Genomic DNA, 18,218 nt, shown 5'->3' with positions numbered 1-18,218 from the left:
CTGCTTCTTTCTTAGCAAGTGATGTCATTGTATACCACAGGAACAACTCTTTCCTGTCTGAAATGGGGTGGCATTCAGTGGCTCTGTATTTCTGTCACAGCACATTCAAGCACTTTTCAACTGAAATAAATTTCTCACCTTTTCCTCACAGTATTGTTTATCAAATAAGCCTGAGATTCAGCCTCTCGTCCTGGAGAAGACTTCTGTGCAGAAGTACCCTGTTACTGAGTTCCAGCCTGTCTACTATGTTGCTGAAAGTTTCAAAGATGCAAAAGATAAGCTAAGGTAATCCAATCATTCCAGAGAAGACCTTATTTCTTGTCTGTTGCAAATATAGTGGATCCCACTGCCATAATGGGCGTTGGGAGAGGCAGTAGAAAAAACTGTGCAATGTTTAAGGAGATTAAGAAGTTTGTCCTAAAGATCTTTGGCAAAAATGAGCAATAAGGGGAACATATCTTGTACTTGAAGCTTAGAATGTGTGTTTAGTGTAACTGTTTCATCTATCTAACCAAAATGCAACAAAAAATGTTATCAGTTCAGTTGCAATTAGGATCAATGCTGCTAATTAATGCAAAAAAAGTCACTTGAGCGTTACTAGAGTTAACAGTTCTTGTAAAAAAAGTCTTCTACTAGCTACTCCTTTTCCTCTGAAGTTGTCCACACCCTTGCACTTTTCTTTGCATCTTAAGTCAACAGTTTCAGTCTTGTGGTGGGGGTGGAGTTGTGAACTAATCAGCACCTTGAGGTCTTCAGAGCAGGACTGTGATCTTAATGAATGGAGTTTCTACCTCTCTTTTGTGAGGAGGTGAGAGGTATTGGTGCTTCCTTTCTTCCTCCTCAACCCAGGGTTTGCTCAGGGAAATTTTTATGTTTTCTAACATGCTTTATCTCTTGTTTTCTTTACACTGGCCTCCAAATCTCTGTTACTTCCGACTACTATTTATGTTAAGTATTTTTGTCTTTGTCCTCTTTATTTCCTCTAACCTGCTTTCTCTCAACTCCCAGGTTTGCTTTACTGTGAGTAACTGACAAGTGGGAGTTCTTGATAGCTCAGGGACCATCAGCATCATCTGATGCTCATGCCTTTAATGCCTCTGTTGTCAGCCCATGCTGATACTCCTTTATACTGCAGCATTAATTTAGGGTCAGACTTAGTTCACCATATACAGTGTAACTTACGTGCTATTTTTGCCTGTATGAAAAGTTATTAACAGTAGGCATTATAGCACATAACTATTCATAATTAAGCAAAACTAAAACAAATTAGGTAATAGTTACGTGGTCATTAGACAGTTGAAATTACAGATAAACAAAACTTCAAACAGTTCTAAGAACTGCAATGCTGAGGCCTGCGTGGTTAGCTTAATTCAGAGCCTCCAGCTTGTTACCAGCAGTGTGTTTACAGGATTACAAGACTGCACAGTAAATCTTTCAGTCATCTATGACAGAAATACAGATTCAGTTCCAGGTCAATAAGATTTTGAAATAATGGTCCAGGTTCAGTTCTGGTTCTTGAAACAGCAATGGCTCAGATTGTGTTTTGGGGTTCAGCTTGGTTTTCATCTCAGAGCAGTATTTCTATTCCTGTTAAAAAACCAACACATCACCAGATTTCTGGATGGTAGTCAAGCCACTGGGGGTTAGCCTTCGTTCACAGTCAGCAAATTTTTCACTTGGAGATGCCTTACAGGAACTTATCCCAGACCTGCAATCTCCTGTTTCTCTCTACCATTCACAGATAAACACATACTGCATCCCAAAATATTCTGCTGCCCCAAGCTCCCCAGCTCCAAGGTCTTCTTAGCTACCTCCCCTGCTGATTTCTTCTTCATAAGCCTGCAGCTTTGCCCTTTTCTCTGGGATAATACCTGAGAAAGACGACCTTCTCTTCTTATCTGTGCTAGTAATATCCTGATTGTCTTCTCTGTGTACACCTCTAACTGAGCAGTAAGTTCTCTGTGGAAGTGGAAGATCCTGCCTTACTGAGCACACAATATTTTGGAGCTTCTTTTATGTGTTTCAGTGACCAAATTGGAAAAGTGGTTAAATTGAAATAGAGGTATGGGGGCTGCTCCAGTGTGTGAGTTAGTGACTTGCACCTGGACATGTGTGTGATAGAAAACCTTCCTGAAAAATTATTCTGAGTCTGATCTAAAAGATTTCAGCTTAAGACATTCATCTTCTAATTGGGATCTTACCTTCAGCTGAGAGTTAGGAAGACTGTGTTCTATTTGGAGCTCTCCCCTTAGAAAATCTAGACTGGGACCACTAAATTCATAGAATCATAGAATTGTAGGGGTTGGAATGGACCTTACAGATCATCTAGTCCCAACCCCCTGCCCTGGGCAGGGACACCTCCCACCAGACCAGGTTACTCAAGGCTTCATCCAACCTGGCTTTGGACACTGTCAGAGTTGGGGCAGCTACAGCCTCCCTGGGCAACCTGTGCCAGTGTCTCACCACCCTCACAGGGAAAAACTTTTTTCTAATATCTAACCTAAACTTCCCCTCCTTCAATTTGAACCCAAATTTGAAATTCATCTTAGTCATCATGATATCTTTTTACTGTCACACCTTGTGGCCTGCTCGCACTAAATTCTGTTTGAGGCAATGGCCTTAGCTGATAATAATTAGGTCTAAACTGAAGAAGCATTTTGAGGGGTGGAATCCAGCATATTCCACTGTTCTGGGCACATGGGATTTACCATGTTGAGTCACAGTCTGTATAGTGGGGCTCTCTAATCAGCTCCTGCGTGCTTTCCTTCCTCTTTCAGCAATAACTTCAGTAATCCGAAGCAGATATATAAGCCAGTATCCTGCTGGGCTCTACAAGAAGCCTGGAACAATAGCTGTGACTGTCTCATCCCATTCAGAGTCCTTCTTTCCACAGTTCTGTGGTTATGTAAATTAATATTTTCCCAAGATACCAAAACCTTAATGCTTCTGCCATGGAATTAACTATTTTGCAACAGAGAAGGCTGCAAAGAAGGGTCAGCAAGAATGATGCTTCACTCCATCCTTTGAAATGATATGGAAGCTGCTACCAACCATGCCAGAAGTTAGCTCTCTTATTGCTCCTTGGGATGCCAGGATGGTGTAGGTGTTTTACCTTATTTTCCTAGAAAATACAGTTTTGGATCAGAATTCCTATATTTTACATTACTGAAAGGAAAATGAGGTTTTCCAGCTTGGCAGATCCCAGCAATGGTACAATTGGCCTTTACCAGGAGCAATGTTGCCATGTCCATGGTTTAATTAGTCCTGTTCAGAACAAAACAAAGTGGCAATGACAAATGCAGATTCAAGTGTGTTGCAGAATGTAGTAGGTCTCCAGTCACTCAGGAGGAATTTCAGTTATTTCCTCTCACAGATTTTCTTATTCCCCTCATCAACAATTGCACACATCAAGAAAAGGGTGATTTAGTGAAAAAAACTCCAAGATTTTCAGCCTAATATTTGTTTATGTATTTTACCTCAGGAAATTTGCTCAAACAATCCCTCGTCCTTTCTCTGTTCGGTACAATCCCTACACCCAGAGGATTGAAGTCTTGGACAATGCAAAGCAGCTGAAGAACTTGGCTGACACTATCAATAGTAAGGAAGATTTGTTACCTTGAATTCCTTAAAACTTGGGTCAGAAAGAGGAACCACAAAGCAGATTCCATCTGGTTCCATTTAATGCTCTGAACCTGACCAAGATAGAGCAACACACAGCTCCTTTCTCATGGAAAAATTACTTCCTAATTCTAGCCAAGCTTTAGCAAGCATTTCCATGTGACTGCAGTTTGTAACATCTGAAATACTCAGTTTTAGTGGAGATGCTAGGAAAGGTCACATGGCCTTGTGATGGGTTCTGATGTGTGACTCTAGTTGTTTTCAGTAAGGAAGAGAAGGAGAAGCTTGGCTTTAATCATAGAATCATAGAATCGACCAGGCTGGAAAAGACTTCAAAGATCAGCAAGTCCAACCCTACCATGGTACAAAGTCCCTTCACCAGCCTCACTGCTCTTCTCTGGACCTGCTCCAGCACTTCAATATCCCTCCTGAACTGAGGGGCCCAGAACTGAGCACAGTATTCAAGGTGTGGCCTCACCAGTGTCAAGTCCAGGGGAAGAATTTCTAGCTTTATTCTGATACATATTCCCCCTAACACTGGCTGCCTCTGATACTGTGAGCCAATTTTGTATGGCTGATGAGGGCAAAGGGCTGACTCTACAGATTTTACTCCACTAAGACCCTAATGAATGTATTCAATCCAGAACTTCTTTACTCATTCTTTCAGGAATGAATATAATGGCTAAAAATAGATAGGAGTGATAGAAAGGGACTGTCTCTAGAATTAAGTGCTCTTATTATTTCCTTTGCAGGTGAGATGGGGATCCTTTGCAATGCCCTCCAGAAGATAAAATGAAGATTTTCTGTAATTTGCTAATCACTGCATACTGACTAGAAGCTTCAAATGCCAGTCTTCATCTAGTCTCGGTCTATTATCTTCCAGTGTACTGCATGAATGCTGATGTTATATATCTTAATTACCATAGATTAGCAGAGGAATAGACATCTGCAGGTGACCCTTGACTTTTTTGGCCTTCAGACACTAATCCATTTTTTCTTACTAATGCATAAAATTACCTTATTTCTGGGAATCTGGGAAAAACCTCTATATTTGTGCCAAAGGTTAGCAGAAGGGGGAGTAAGCAAATGGCACCCAAATTGTTTCCAGCTTAACCCAATGGCTGAGCATGGACAGAGAACATTGCTGTTCAGGAAGCTCTTCCTGTGTTTATCCAATAGCTTTCATTCAAATCAGCTAAATGATCTCTAGGACTGATCCAGATTGTATAATGCCTAGCTCCATAGTTGAAGAAGGGACATCAGCTTGTACATTGGAAGAGAAGGGAGCAAAGCAAAGCTGAGCAGTATTTCCAGCTTGAAACAATTTTTGCATCACGATACTAACATGATTCTGGGGTCACATTTCTTCTAGAAGATTCAAGGATGGAAAGGGATTTGAAAGTCCATGAATCTCATACTTACTACTGTACTAATTTTGTATTTATAGTTTGAAAATCAATAGAGCTTTAATGTAAGCATCATCCTTTAGAAGATAGAAAGTACAGCTGTTTCCATTGCATTTATGGTGGGTAACAGCATTAATCTAAGGATACCAGTTGGACACCTTTTCAGTTGAGATATACTTATGTAAAATGGTACCATTTTTGTGCTTTGAAGTAACCTTTTTTATCTCTGTATCTTTTTTATCCCCCTTTTTTTTTTCTCATGACAATGGCTGTATAGATCTTTCAATCCTGCCAGGCATGTATTTCAGGGTCAAAGTAGCCCATATTTTTCTCTCTTAATATAATAGAACACATAAGGTAACTATGCCACAAAGGGACAATTTCATTCCAATGGTAAAGTCTTTCAAACTAATCCTCAGACATCTTTCCAATCTCTTCTGCTTCTGGCTGTTGTAATGAGTGACAGCAGCACTAGGTCTGTAGTGATATTGAGAACCCAGGAGTCATGGTTGTCTTTTATGTGCATATGGAATGGTTGAAGAATATTGATGCCACATGTCTGATTCTGTGTCCCTTAATGTAGGTTATTTAAGCAATAGCTCCAGCATAATGTGGCTGTTCAGCAAGATTGAGAGAGGAGGAAAAGTTAAATGTTCAGTGTTTGATAGCCAGAGGAAATATCCTGAAAGTAAATTTTCTTGCAGAACAAATTAGCTTGTATGCAAGCTCTTTAACTAGTACAAATAAGTTGCATTTTAAATAGTACTCCTTAATGAGTGACTTCTTATTTCCATGCTCAATGAAAATTACAGCTGTGTAAGAAAATGCTTTTCGCATTATCTGACCAGTGTAATTCCTCCTTGTAAGGAAACCACCCAAGTCAATCAGAATGAAATAGCCAGGTAGGAGGGAATGCCCATCTGAGGTGTGTTCCAACCCAAAAAAAGGCTCTATTGCACTGAGTGACTAACACTCATACAGACGAGATTATGAAACTGATATAAACAAAAAAAATCCTCTTAATGTGTGCAGTAACCTAGAAATATCCATCAAAACCCAGCTTGCTCTATATTTGCATACTCCTTAAGTCTTCGAATACTACTCTGACTAACCTATTCCAAGCTAATCTTTTAAGTAACCTTCCTCTCTGCTATCCCACTACAATCACATTTCTTGATGTTCCCATCTCCAGCTCTGTTTCAGGTGACCAAAGAATCTGTTTTCTGAAGACCTTCTTCTTTATAGTGACCTTGGCCAAGGTCAATGACTATGATGGGGGGAGAGCTTGTCAGCACAGGTTACGTAGGGAGGTGGATTCCTCTGGGTGTCTTAAGATGCCTAAGTCTGGCAGCAGCCTTGGAGAAGGGACGCTTTATTCCCCAAAGAATGCAGAAATGTTTCAAAGAGGGATTAAGCACAGCACAGGAGCACTCTGCAGGAGTTCATTCTTTTAAAACCTGCCTCTTTGCTTCTTCAAACCATGCTGGGAGTTGAAAAGACATTTTGATGTTCAAATGTAAACATCTAAATTAACCTAAATAAACAGAAATATTCATGCTGCGTCTGTCTCAAATGAGTAGCACTCTGCTTATACAGGGTGGAGATATCTGCAATGGTAATAGAAGAAAAAACAGCAGGTTGCTTGTGGTGATCAAACAGGGCTTTTTAAGGAACCCACCCAGGGGTTGCATGGGACAGGATGAGCCTATGCTTGGGGTGGGAGAGACCCACATTACTCTGTGCTCCAGTGTCTGCATAGTCCTCTAAACTGCAGCACCCAGCTTGAGGCCTCTTCTCCTGTACTCCTCGATGCTCCCAAGAGTGCTGAAAACTGGACTTTGGGATATCTTGGCAGAGATGACTTACATCATAGCTGAGGTCTTCCTAGGCCTGTTCAAAGTATGGATTCAAGGTGTTATTGGAGTGTCCACTGGCTGGGCAAAGGCTTTTCACCACCTGGAAAGCTAGTGCTCTCTGTGCAACTTCTGCAGAGGGATGCAGAGGGAAGCTCTGCCTGTGCTGCTTCCACTCTGCCACTGGCTGATGAGTTCAGCCTGGCTCTACAGAGAAACCTCAATTCATGTGCAGAATGATGGTTAGTGCTGTGCAAGCACATGAAGATAGGACTCTGATACTAGAGCACAAAGATAGCCATAGGAGCCTGATGTCCCTGCTCTGCCAGTATTTGTGACCAGTGCCCTAAACACACATCTTGAGCCCTAGGGCTTTCACCTACAAGTCCACATGGAGCTGGAGCTGGAGGCCTTGGACCATTTGTTGTTTTTGCCATGCCTGTAGCTTGGATGTGAAATGCATGCACCCACCCTTCAGAGGAAAGGCCCAGTTTTGACTCAGATAGTCAGACTCGGCTCAGCTTCTCCTGTGCCCAGCCTTGCCACCACTGCTGGGGCTACATGGGAGTGGGAAGAGCCTTTTTCACCCTTAAAGCCCTCTTCTTCTCCACCCAACTTGTTCAGTTTGTAACTGCCATTCAACCACCTCTGAGGTGCTCCCTTGCCCTCCGGAGACCCCTGGAACACAATCCAGGATCGGGGTAGGGTTTGGGAAAAGAGCCCATTGGTTCACTGAAGGTATGGACAATGCAGAGAGGTCCCCAGTGAGGTAAGAGAGGGTGGGGAGGAAATGCAATCTCAGACTTCACGCAAGGCTGTCCATACTGGGAGATGTAAATGGAGCTCAGGCTAATTGCCTCTCCACAAAGGCGCCCATTTCCAGCGTTGAGCAGCTTGCAGACACCTTCAAACAACAGGAGGACTGTGCTTTGAAGCTCCCCAGGGGAGGAGAGTTATCTTGGGCTCTTGCGCATATCCTACACAGGCGGTTTCCCTTGATGTGTCTGCCATGGCCAACATAAATGCCCCTACACCTAACACAGTACCACACAGTTTGCCTCACTGCTGTCTGTCGGCTCTGATCTCACCATCAATGTAAACATACTGCATCTCCAGTCCCTCAGAAAACCCTGGCCATTTTGCTGGGTGAAACACACCCTCAGGCAATTTCCATTCAATATCTGGGAACTGCAATCCATTCTCGTATCTCCCAATGAAGACTGACTTGGTAGGGATCTCAGACCAAAAAGAAGACACCATCAAAGAGAAGGAGATGTGTGGCATAGAGTCATCAAACAACCAAAGCAGCCTGGACTCCAACAGGGAGGATGACAGAGCCACTCTCATCCTAACCTTCACCCTCTGCAATGTGAGGAAGATTGAGCTCTCTAAAGCAGCCAAAGTCTTTGAGGTAGAGACCTCACCATTCCCTTCCTCCACTGAGTCCTCTCTTCACATCTCCCTCTTGCCTTCACATCTCCCACTCCACATCTCTCCCTTCCTCCCCCTTCTGCTTCCTGCCTAATGCTTCATCCTGCCTTATCCCTTTCTCATTGTTTTGCTACAGCTGCTCAGAGAGGTTGTCTGGTCTCTTGGGTGAAAAGGGACAGTGGTCTGGAGGGAGGGAGCATCTGGGCACAGTCATTTAGAAGAACAAACACTTTATGTAAGGGCTGTTTAGAGCAGATACCAGTCTATTATTCTTTTCTAGCAGTTGTGGTTGGCGTTTCAAGCACCCAGTCTGTGGGGATGTTAGGAGCATATTTGGCAGGAGATACAAAGAATACAAGAGCTGTAAACACACAGGCATTATGTAGTCTGGGTGCTCCTACCAGGTGCTGACTCTCATCTGGGAAAATGAATAGCTCAAAAGTATTGTATTTGTTGCTTATTTTTAATAGGGCACAATTATTTGATGATTATGGTGCTGTTAGACTTCAATAGACCTGCTTTAATCCTGCGAGGGTTTTAAGAGTTACCCAGACATTCATTGGCTATTTCTTTCTGCACAGATGAAATTCTACAGTCAACAGTATCTCATCTTTCATCCCCATCTATCTCTACCTAATTCTACAGCATTTAATCTTTAGCTCTGCCTGTATTTCAACTCTTTCTGAACCAGACATTATTTGACTTCATTGCTCAACATGCACTTCTTGTTAATACCTCTTTTATTCACCTTTGAAAGACATTGTAGAAATGTATCTAGGCTTACCTGGATTTCCAGTCTTTAGAGAAGCTTCCTCATATGAACATTTGGCTCTTGCAGATGTTTGAAACTCAGATCTATCACTTTGAAACCCGACAAGCGAAACAACCCAAGAACTATGCTGATGACCTTGATGTTTTTGTTGAATGTGAAGCTCACAGTGCTGATGTTAGTATCCTCATCACCTCCTTAAAGACAGTAGCAGAGGATGTGAAAACCAGCAGAGAAGAAAAAGGTAAGAAATGTATGCATCTGTTAGTGCCATTCTTTTGAAGTAACTTTTTTAGATTTAGCTTTTTAATAGTGATTTAATTTGTCTGGAAAACAGGTGAGTGTGCATTCGTCTTTTGTCACGGCATGGCTGTTTCCCATTCCCATTGGTGCAGAGAGATTCTTCATTAAAGCCAGTAGAACTGAGGTGAGAAAAGCATTCCAGCAAAAAAGGAGATGAGAAGGATAAAGCAGCAGAACAAAAAGCTGAGGAGAAACTAGAAACTCCTCAATGACAGGAAGATTGTGTGCTAAGAGCTGAGAGCAGTGCAGGGAATGGATTGCTTCAAGATGAACACCGACACTTGATGGGGATGCAGTGACATAGCAGAGGGTCTGGATGTTTCATTTGCTTGTAATGTATTGTGCTGGTTTTGTTAAAAGCAGTAGCTGCCTCTTTATGATGTAATGGATACTGATTCTAGCTCTAGTAGGGCTGTCTGGAGGTACACTGCTCCTTCACTGCAAAGAGCTAAATGCAACAACCTGCAAGAGGCTTGTAGAATGCCAGAGGGAGAGGGTCAACAGAAAGTCTGGTGAAACACCAGAAGGTACTTGTCAAGTTGGGATATCCACGGAATGAGTTGGGGTTTTTTTTGTAGAGAACAGACCCACTGCCAAATGCAACAGAGCATAAGGCATTTTCCCAAGCACATTAAAAGCTTGGAGGTTTGGAGGCCTCAAAGTTTACACTTCAGGAATGACTTTTCACCTGGCAGAGTGCTGCAAGTGGTTACTTCACTGCCTGCGGTCTATTTGAGCCACCATCCTTATCAGTCCTCAGGACGTGGAGGTTTCCAGAGGCAGATGGGCATTTTGCTTGTTTACAGGCAGGAAGGGGTTGGTGAGTACAAGAAACTGTAAGAGACCTGTAATACAATCCCGAGGGTGACAGAGCTGTCCCTGGCAGATAAGAAGGCTGAGGGTTTAGCTCACAGGTTGAGTTCCCTGAATACAGAATTTCTAGGGGGTTTCTCACCCTTGACAAGGCAGGACAGATATCCCCAGAGCACTTTAAACTGATGCAGACCTGTTTGGGTCCCTTTGGGTGTTGTTTGAAGTTCACCTTCAGGCCAGTGATGAGAGGCAGTTTATGCCAAGCTATTCCCAGGTACTATGGGATATCAAAAGGTCATAACTATTATCAGGGAAACTGGGAATCCCAAATGGACCTTTCTGAACTGTAACACAGAAAATCTGATTGCAGCATCAACCTGACATCAGAAAGCAATATCAACTCAGTCTTTTTCAGTACTGAAATTAAAATCAGCACACTTGATTTTTAATTTAGTCACCGGAAAATGTTCCCAGTCCATGGCAAGGAAACTGTTTGGAAACTCAAGTAATGCTAGATTAATATTGCTGGGGAAAAAGAAAGAGCCAGAAAGAAACAAACCTTGAAGTCAGGATACTTCTTGATCTGTTTTGTTTCTAGAAATTTCACATTTTGCTTTTAAAATATTGTTTCACTTTTATAGGTATGAAAATGTAAGACTTTTTCAACAAGATCAAAATATTTTTTGACATCCAAAATGCAGAAGTTAATTTGTTGTCCTGTGTCAAACAGAACATCTCTTTTGATCTTAAAAAAAAAAAATTTTGCCTTTACAAATTGTTTCTACTAGTTAAAACTAAGAGATTCTCACTGCAAGTTTAATTTCAGGTAATTTTTCATCAAGTCTGTCACTTTGCTTGGCAAAGGCAACTACTGACATGTGTCACAGCTATGGTGACACGTAGATATAAATGTTCTTAGGTTGTCATCTTCAGCACAACCTTTATTTCCTGTGTCTTTTAAAAATTATTTGATCTCATCTCATTTAATTCTTCCTGCTTTCACTGCAGTGCCCTGGTTCCCCAGAAAAATCCAAGATCTGGACAAGTGTCAACATCTGATCACTAAGTATGATCCCAGTTTGGACAACGGTCACCCTGTAAGTTGAACATCACAGTTATTTCAGTTTTAAAAGAGAAACTCTCTGTAGGGGAATTTTTGTAAGGAAAATCTCAGGAGTAAAGAAATACTGGTGAAAGAACAGAAAAAATAAAGGATCAATTGGAAGGAACCTTCAAGACCATCTCATTCCACCCCTGCCATGGTTAGGGGTACCTTACACTAGCCCAGGTTGCTCCAAGCCCTGTCCAACCTTGCCTGGAACACTTCCAGGGATGGAGCAGTCACAGCTTCTCTGGTTGGGCTGAACTGAAATCCTTTTACTGGATAAAGGCAGTGGAATTAAGGACTGCAGAATAAATACCTTCATATTAAGAAAAGATTATGAGCCCTGATTCACCAAGGTACTTACGATTAACATCAGACACATGTTGAAGCTATTTCTATCCAGCATATGCTTTAGCATGAGTTTACATTTCATTGTTGAGCTTAGAAAAATCCTGTGTTTTTTCTTTCACCCCGATACGTTTGAAACATGACGACTTTGTGCTAGATGATCTGCAGGAGAGTCAAGTTCCCAGCTTTCTGATTTCTGTGTTTTCTATGTTCTGACCTTTCAGATCTTCCATGTCTGCGTTTTTCACTTCACATATGCCAGGAATCTCATTCAAGGGCTGATGTCCAGAGGATGGTAGTGAGGACAACTGGCAAAGAGCTAGTCCTTAATAAATGCTAGATCCTCAGGTTCCAGAGTATTATGCTTAAACTTGCAAAAATCATCCAAATGGAAAAGCAGATAAATACATGGCTGCATGGATTAATGAACATAATACCTGAACTAAGATTTAAATAGTACTGGACAAGCTCAAAAGTTCTAGTGATTTCAGCTGAGGTATAGCATCTAAAGTTTAAACAGGAAGCAAGTTGGAAAGGCTGTAATTCTAATTTCCACCTGACCTTTCACAAGGTCTTTGGAGCCAGGATTTTGATCATATATATTGATACTATTCTGCAAAATATTGTTGGAATGTTTGTGACAAGTTTTCCCTGAGACTCAGGCAGGAGGTCTAGGTTATGAGTGTACTACAAAAAGGATTTTACTCAGAACAGCTTTGTGTGTGTACTCTTAGCCCTGCCCTAAGCACAGACTCTAAGAGAAGGAAGAGGAAATATGCACTGTAAGGTCCTGCTCTAGTGAGAATAATAGTAAGGCAAAGTACTGGGAACAAACAAACACTCCTTTCTTATCGAGGTTTTCCCACTTTAGGAGAGATATGAGTTAGGTGCAGACACAAAAGGGGCTCCAAAGGGCCATTTGATGATTGACAAGACAGGTCACAGAAGTGTTGTGTTCTGTCAAACATCACATAGAAATGATGCATAAAAAGGAAAAAAAGCACATATTTTGCACTGAAAAATGCAGGGAAGATTTAGGAGGGTGGTGACAGAATCTGCAAGATTTTGCCATTCCCTTCTCTACATGTCTGAATGTTTAGACTCTTTTATTAACCTATATAATGTTTTGCTGTTTGTTATGTACAGTTCCATGCAATACAAAAAAAACCTTTACCAGCCAATCTTCTTTTTGAGAATCACTTATCAAACTATAGTGCACTAGGAGAGATTCATATCCTCCTTAACCAGGACACTATTTATTCTTCCTCATATCTCTCTGATAGAAATAATCCAAGTATGTGTAGTTTTCCTAAGTTAGCTCTGAGGCAGTTTCTCCGTAGCAAAATCAATGTGCTTTGGGAATTCTTTGCACTGGACTAAGTTCCCCTGATACTTTACCAAATATGTGTGAGCACTATGGATGGGAGGAAGCAACAGCAATGCAGTTACCAAAGTACTGAGTGGGGATAAATCCAAACTGCAGAATGTAGTGCAGTGTAGAAATACCTCACAAGTTGAAATAAGTTACCTCAGGTACTGAAAACCACTTGTCTATGGCAGGAGTGAGCACAACATGGGCTGATTTACTGTGCTTGTGAACACGGCTCAAAAATGGACAGATACCAAATCAGCTGATGTGCAGATAGCTCAGCAAAGATTTTGCATACACATTTGCTACCAGATAGACACTTTGGGTAATCTATCTCCACAGCTTCATTTTGCACTTTACTGTCTCTTTAATGGCCAAAAAATCAAGCTGATATCACTGTGACACCAGTTTTGGGGGCACACTGACACTGACTGTAATGGTCTCCGAGGTTCTGCTGCTCAGAGTCCTTGGAACAGCAGGGGCAAGGCTGAGGTGTCACAGCATCTGTGTGAGTGTGGCCCAATGGCTGAGTTTTGCATGGGCTTGTCACAGACACTGAAAAGCAAGGGTGGCATCTGAATGAACATATTATCCTTAACACATGACAAAAATAAACATGGTCTCAGGATCCAGTGCTTTCCTTGGATTTGCACACACAATACTCATTAACTGCAGTATTACTGGTACTGTTGCTACACTGAAAATTATGTGAATAAACCTAAGGGACAAATTTGGCTTGTAGGATGCAAAGTGGTTCCAGTAAATTTTGAATATTTGAGAACAATAAATATTTGTACAGTGATGCTGATCAACACTGGTTTATGAGTTCTATTAGCATACAGTTCCAGATTTCAGATTTAATTCCTGTTATGAATGATGTGAATTTAAAAGGAATGTGATTCCAGGTCTCTATTCATATTCAATACCTGGCACAGCCTGCTTGAAATTTGACTTCTAGTAAACACAAAGGAGGCAAAAGAAAACGCTAGGATTTAATAGGTGAACTTCCCCTTTAAAAAGATAACACTTTTTTATGGAGCGAGTGATCAGGCATTGGAATGGGCTGCCCAGGGAGGTGGTGGATTCACCATCCCTGGAGGTTTTCAAGATGAGACTGGATGTGGCATTTAGTGCCATGGTCTAGTAACCATGGTAGGTTTGGACCCAATGATCTCTGACGTCTTTTCCAACCTGGTTGATTCTATGATTCTATAATTCTATCAATCTGCCTTTATCATAACACAGTCATAGATGAGCAAGGAGGCACTGAGCACAAATACTGTACTTTCTACAGATCCAGTGGTGGTTCTAATGATTTCAAGCCAGTGATGGCTTGTTCTTTGTCCAAAGCATGAGGTACTGTGCAGTCACAGTGACCTTCTTTGGTGAGGAGACACTTGGCTTGGTACCCTCATGTCCATCACAGCCCTAAATTATAACCTTTGTGCTTAGCACAGGAAAGAAGTGATTCAGATTCAGCTCTTCCCCAGTGGAAGTGACACTCTTATTTCTCTTCCATTTTTAAGTTGGTTTGCATCTAAATTTGACTGTAGGTCTGCAATGCAGTGTTTCTGAACACCAAAACTTGCCCACGCACCCATTTTACTTTCCTTTCTGGTCACAGCCCCAACGTTTTCAGCAAAATGTCATGGATATAACAAATTGCAGACTTTGGCTTACCCTGCCCATAAGGCTGAAGGTTCTTTGCCTCAGAGAAAACAACCCATTCAAGGCCTATTTTTTTGCTAAGTGTTTCTGTTAGCACATTTATTTATGTCCACAAATCTCTCTTAATGTAAAACCTTTTTTTCCCCCATTATTTTCTAACTCAGGGATTTGCTGACCTGGAGTATAAGGAACGGAGAGCATTCTTTGCTGACCTTGCCTTTAATTACAGAGCGTAAGTACAAGGCTGCTGAAGAGGGAGTTCAGTGGTCCACTCATGACTTTCAGACTTCATGTGCAAGAAATACCAAGAGATGTAATCTTTTGTGAATGTTATCAATGGGATCACCTTTTAGAGAACAGCATTCAGCCACAAAAGCTTTCACTCCATACAAAACAGTCTTATCTCACAACACAGCAAATATATCTCAAGATCAAAGTCTTAGGATTGCATTCATATCTCCTTCAGTGCTGGATTTTATCTCAGCAGAAGTGATTTCTCAAGATGACTCTTTAATTTCAATTTTGCTGTGCCTTTCGGGACTGGATCCTGAGCTGAGGCTAACCTCTTTAAAGGAATTACAAGGAAAAATATTTAGGTATCTATTTTTCACAATGAAAAACAATTTACTGCTTTTGTTATTTGCTTTACTAATTGTCTCTCTCTATGCACATGTTACCCAAAACCATAGAAATCTCTCAGGTCTCATCTAGTAACCTGAAAATGTTTCTGCCTTTATGTGTAAACTTTCACCAGAATTATGCTGCTGTCTGACAGAGTCAATCAAATGTATAGGTAGAACTGACTGTGGATTATCCACCTCATGGTGTCCAAGAACTGGTGAAATCTCCCAAGTCTTGAGAGACTTCTCTTTGTGTACAGTTTTCTCACTGCTATCAGATATTCCAGGCTGCAGCTCAGAACAGTACAAAAGCTGACTGAACTGACTCAAAGCTACTGAAGAACCAACAGGGAGGAAGAAGAGGGAAGACTACCTGTAAGGGAACTCTGTCAGTGATAACCACATGGAGTATGCCTGGACAACTCTGCTGTTGAGTTTATGAATCCCTCTCTGCAATCATACTGTACTGATCACATCCTCCAGTGGTAGACCCTCCAGGCACACATAATGTTTTGGTTGCTAGATCACCTTCAGCAGAGGTGAGAGTAGGCCTGAAGGTCTCTGATTCCTTCTGTATAGCAGCACACAGCATCCTTTCTCACCTTATCCCTCTGTTTCCTCACAGCACTGGAACAGAGGAGAGAATACACATAATAGAGTCTACCAAGACAAATAAGTTATTTACTATTTTGCTGTTTCTATCTTCATGACAGCAAATATTCATGGTGCAGGCAAAGAAAATAATAGTTGGGAACCGAACTCAAAAACTTCTTTAAATACATGCCTTATTTCTTCTCTTTGTTGCAGAGAAGACCCTTTGCCTCGCATTGAGTACACAGCACAGGAGACTGCAACTTGGTGAGTTTGCTACTTATGCTCCAACTCCTGAGCCATTTCACTGCAGTCCCAGGAAAGCCAGGAAATCTGAAATAGTTATAACATTTTAAAGCTGTGGTATATCCACCTCAAATTATACTCCTTGGTTAAAAGTCACCTTTTGGTTATTTGTTTTGCATAAATCTCAGGGCTGGTCTTAACTTTTCACTTGCTGGAGCCAAATGCATTTTCCTGATCATCTCCCTGCCTGCTAATCCCACCAAGATATCAGAAGCCAGAGCCTATAGTATAACTTCTTCTAACTGACCTCTAATCAACCTAACTATGATACTGATCTTCTAACTGACCTCTAATCAACCTAAATATGATACTCAGAAAAATATCACCTTTCCAAACCTGTTACCAGAAGAAAATGCCTCTCATAGAATGAAAGTTCACTCAGAGGATGTGGGTAATTCATTTTCCACAGGACAGATGAACCTTGTTTTCTCTCCTTCAAGTATTTATTGCTGTTAACATGAATATGTACCATTCTCTCTAACTGCAGGTAGAGGAAATTTTGGACTACCCTTCCAGGATATATTATTTACACTCCAAAATTGCCTTTGATGTCATCTGAAATGATGGCAAGTTATCTTTACGGAAGTGCAGCATTTCTTCACTGAGGCTTTGTTTCTCCTGAAGATTTGCCACTCAAAAAAATCCAAACAAAAAAAATGCCAAACAAAAAAATCCTCAAAAAACCCCAAAAACCCACAACAACGAATGAAGTCAAAATTAATTTGATCCAAAGTGTGTTTGCAAACCTTATGTGAAGTATGTGGCTAATTTGAAAGGACCTCTCCTTTCATGTCCCTCCATTTCCACTTTCTCCCACTGACTTTAACAAATCTCATTAAGCAGCAATAGTTACACATTTGTATGATACTACAAAGCATAAATGTGCCCAAATGCCCCAACTAACAGCGGAGTCCTGGGATTGTGCAAGGTGCCACATGTGCACATAATAAGAGAGAACTTTTGTTCAAAAGTTGACAATTTAAATGGAAAGACAGCCTAAAGGTGAGGAAAATGAAGAATGTTGACCACATTTTATAATTGTGCAAATGAAAATGCTAGAGCTGAAGTGATTTGCCCAAAGTTATGTACAAAGTTTATGTCAATGCCAAGAATTAAATCCATACACTAGGTATCTCAAGCTAGAACCTCATCCTCAGTGCTACCCCAGCTTTTTCAGTGGATACTTTATTTTAAACAAAATCTACTGCTCCACATAAAGCGTCAACCACATATAAACTTTGGATCCAACTCATTCAGGCAGCCACAATTTTATTAAGCTCAAGTAGGTTTTTATAGCATCTTTCAATAGTCAAAGGTTGATGGTTGGTGTCATGCTCGTGATTGCTACGACCAGCCAGCAATCTTGGCATGGGATGGTGTGTGGGAATGTCATATTTAAGAAAATTCAATTTTGTGTTCTTTCCTGTTTTTCTCTTTTGCTGCCAACCTTCGTCATTCCAGCTTTCCTCCACCTAGAATTAGACCCACTGTGATAACAGAATAGACTTTTAAAGGAGTGTCTGCCCATTTCCCCAAACAGCTAATCCCAGCAACACAGGTTGTCTTTCCAAAATTAGACTTCCCAATTGTTATCACAGCCCCCTGAGGCTGTGCCCTGAGTTCAGCTGCATTGCAGCACAACTTCATTGAGACCTATGTAATTGAATGGGAAATTTGCAGCATGGACTCAATTCCCTTGGTGCTCACTCTGAAGAGTTGCTGGATGCCTTCGGTTGTAACATGGTTGTAAAAATGAAACTCAGCCAAGTGAAAAAATATAGCTTTCAGAAAACAAAGGGTAGAGATGATCTGAGTTTTTGTCTTCAACCCGATTTCTTGGAAGGCCTTGAAACTAAGTAATCATAGAATCATAGAATCAACCTGGTTCAGAGACCTCCAAGATCATCAAGTCCAACCCTACCATGGTTACTAGACCATGGCACTAAGTGCCACATCCAGTCTCATCTTGAAAACCTCCAGGGATGGTGAACCCACCACCTCCCTGGGCAGCCCATTCC

General features: G+C 41.3%; 2 protein-coding genes across 2 annotated transcripts in view; both read left to right on the top strand.

The window, feature by feature from the left end:
• PAH (phenylalanine hydroxylase) overlaps positions 1–4,634 on the top strand; it is a 36,502-nt gene extending 31,868 nt beyond the window's left edge. Inside the window, exons 11-13 of the mRNA XM_009076989.1 lie at positions 152–285; positions 3,482–3,597; positions 4,371–4,634. Of these exons, the coding sequence (XP_009075237.1) occupies positions 152–285; positions 3,482–3,597; positions 4,371–4,414 (294 nt within the window). The 3' untranslated portion in view covers positions 4,415–4,634. The remainder of the gene's footprint in view (positions 1–151; positions 286–3,481; positions 3,598–4,370) is intronic.
• Positions 4,635–8,090: 3,456 nt separating this feature from the next.
• Positions 8,091–18,218, top strand: part of LOC103804380 (tyrosine 3-monooxygenase-like) — a 33,692-nt gene continuing 23,564 nt past the window's right edge. The window contains exons 1-5 of the mRNA XM_009076990.1: positions 8,091–8,288; positions 9,147–9,321; positions 11,202–11,290; positions 14,848–14,915; positions 16,111–16,161. Coding sequence (XP_009075238.1) covers positions 8,091–8,288; positions 9,147–9,321; positions 11,202–11,290; positions 14,848–14,915; positions 16,111–16,161 — 581 coding nt within the window. The remainder of the gene's footprint in view (positions 8,289–9,146; positions 9,322–11,201; positions 11,291–14,847; positions 14,916–16,110; positions 16,162–18,218) is intronic.

The sequence above is a fragment of the Acanthisitta chloris genome, unplaced genomic scaffold (assembly GCF_000695815.1).
Source record: "Acanthisitta chloris isolate BGI_N310 unplaced genomic scaffold, ASM69581v1 scaffold16746, whole genome shotgun sequence".
NCBI lineage: Eukaryota > Metazoa > Chordata > Aves > Passeriformes > Acanthisittidae > Acanthisitta > Acanthisitta chloris.
The sequence above is the reverse complement of the archived record's forward strand: the minus strand, read 5'-3'. Positions and strand labels throughout refer to the sequence as shown.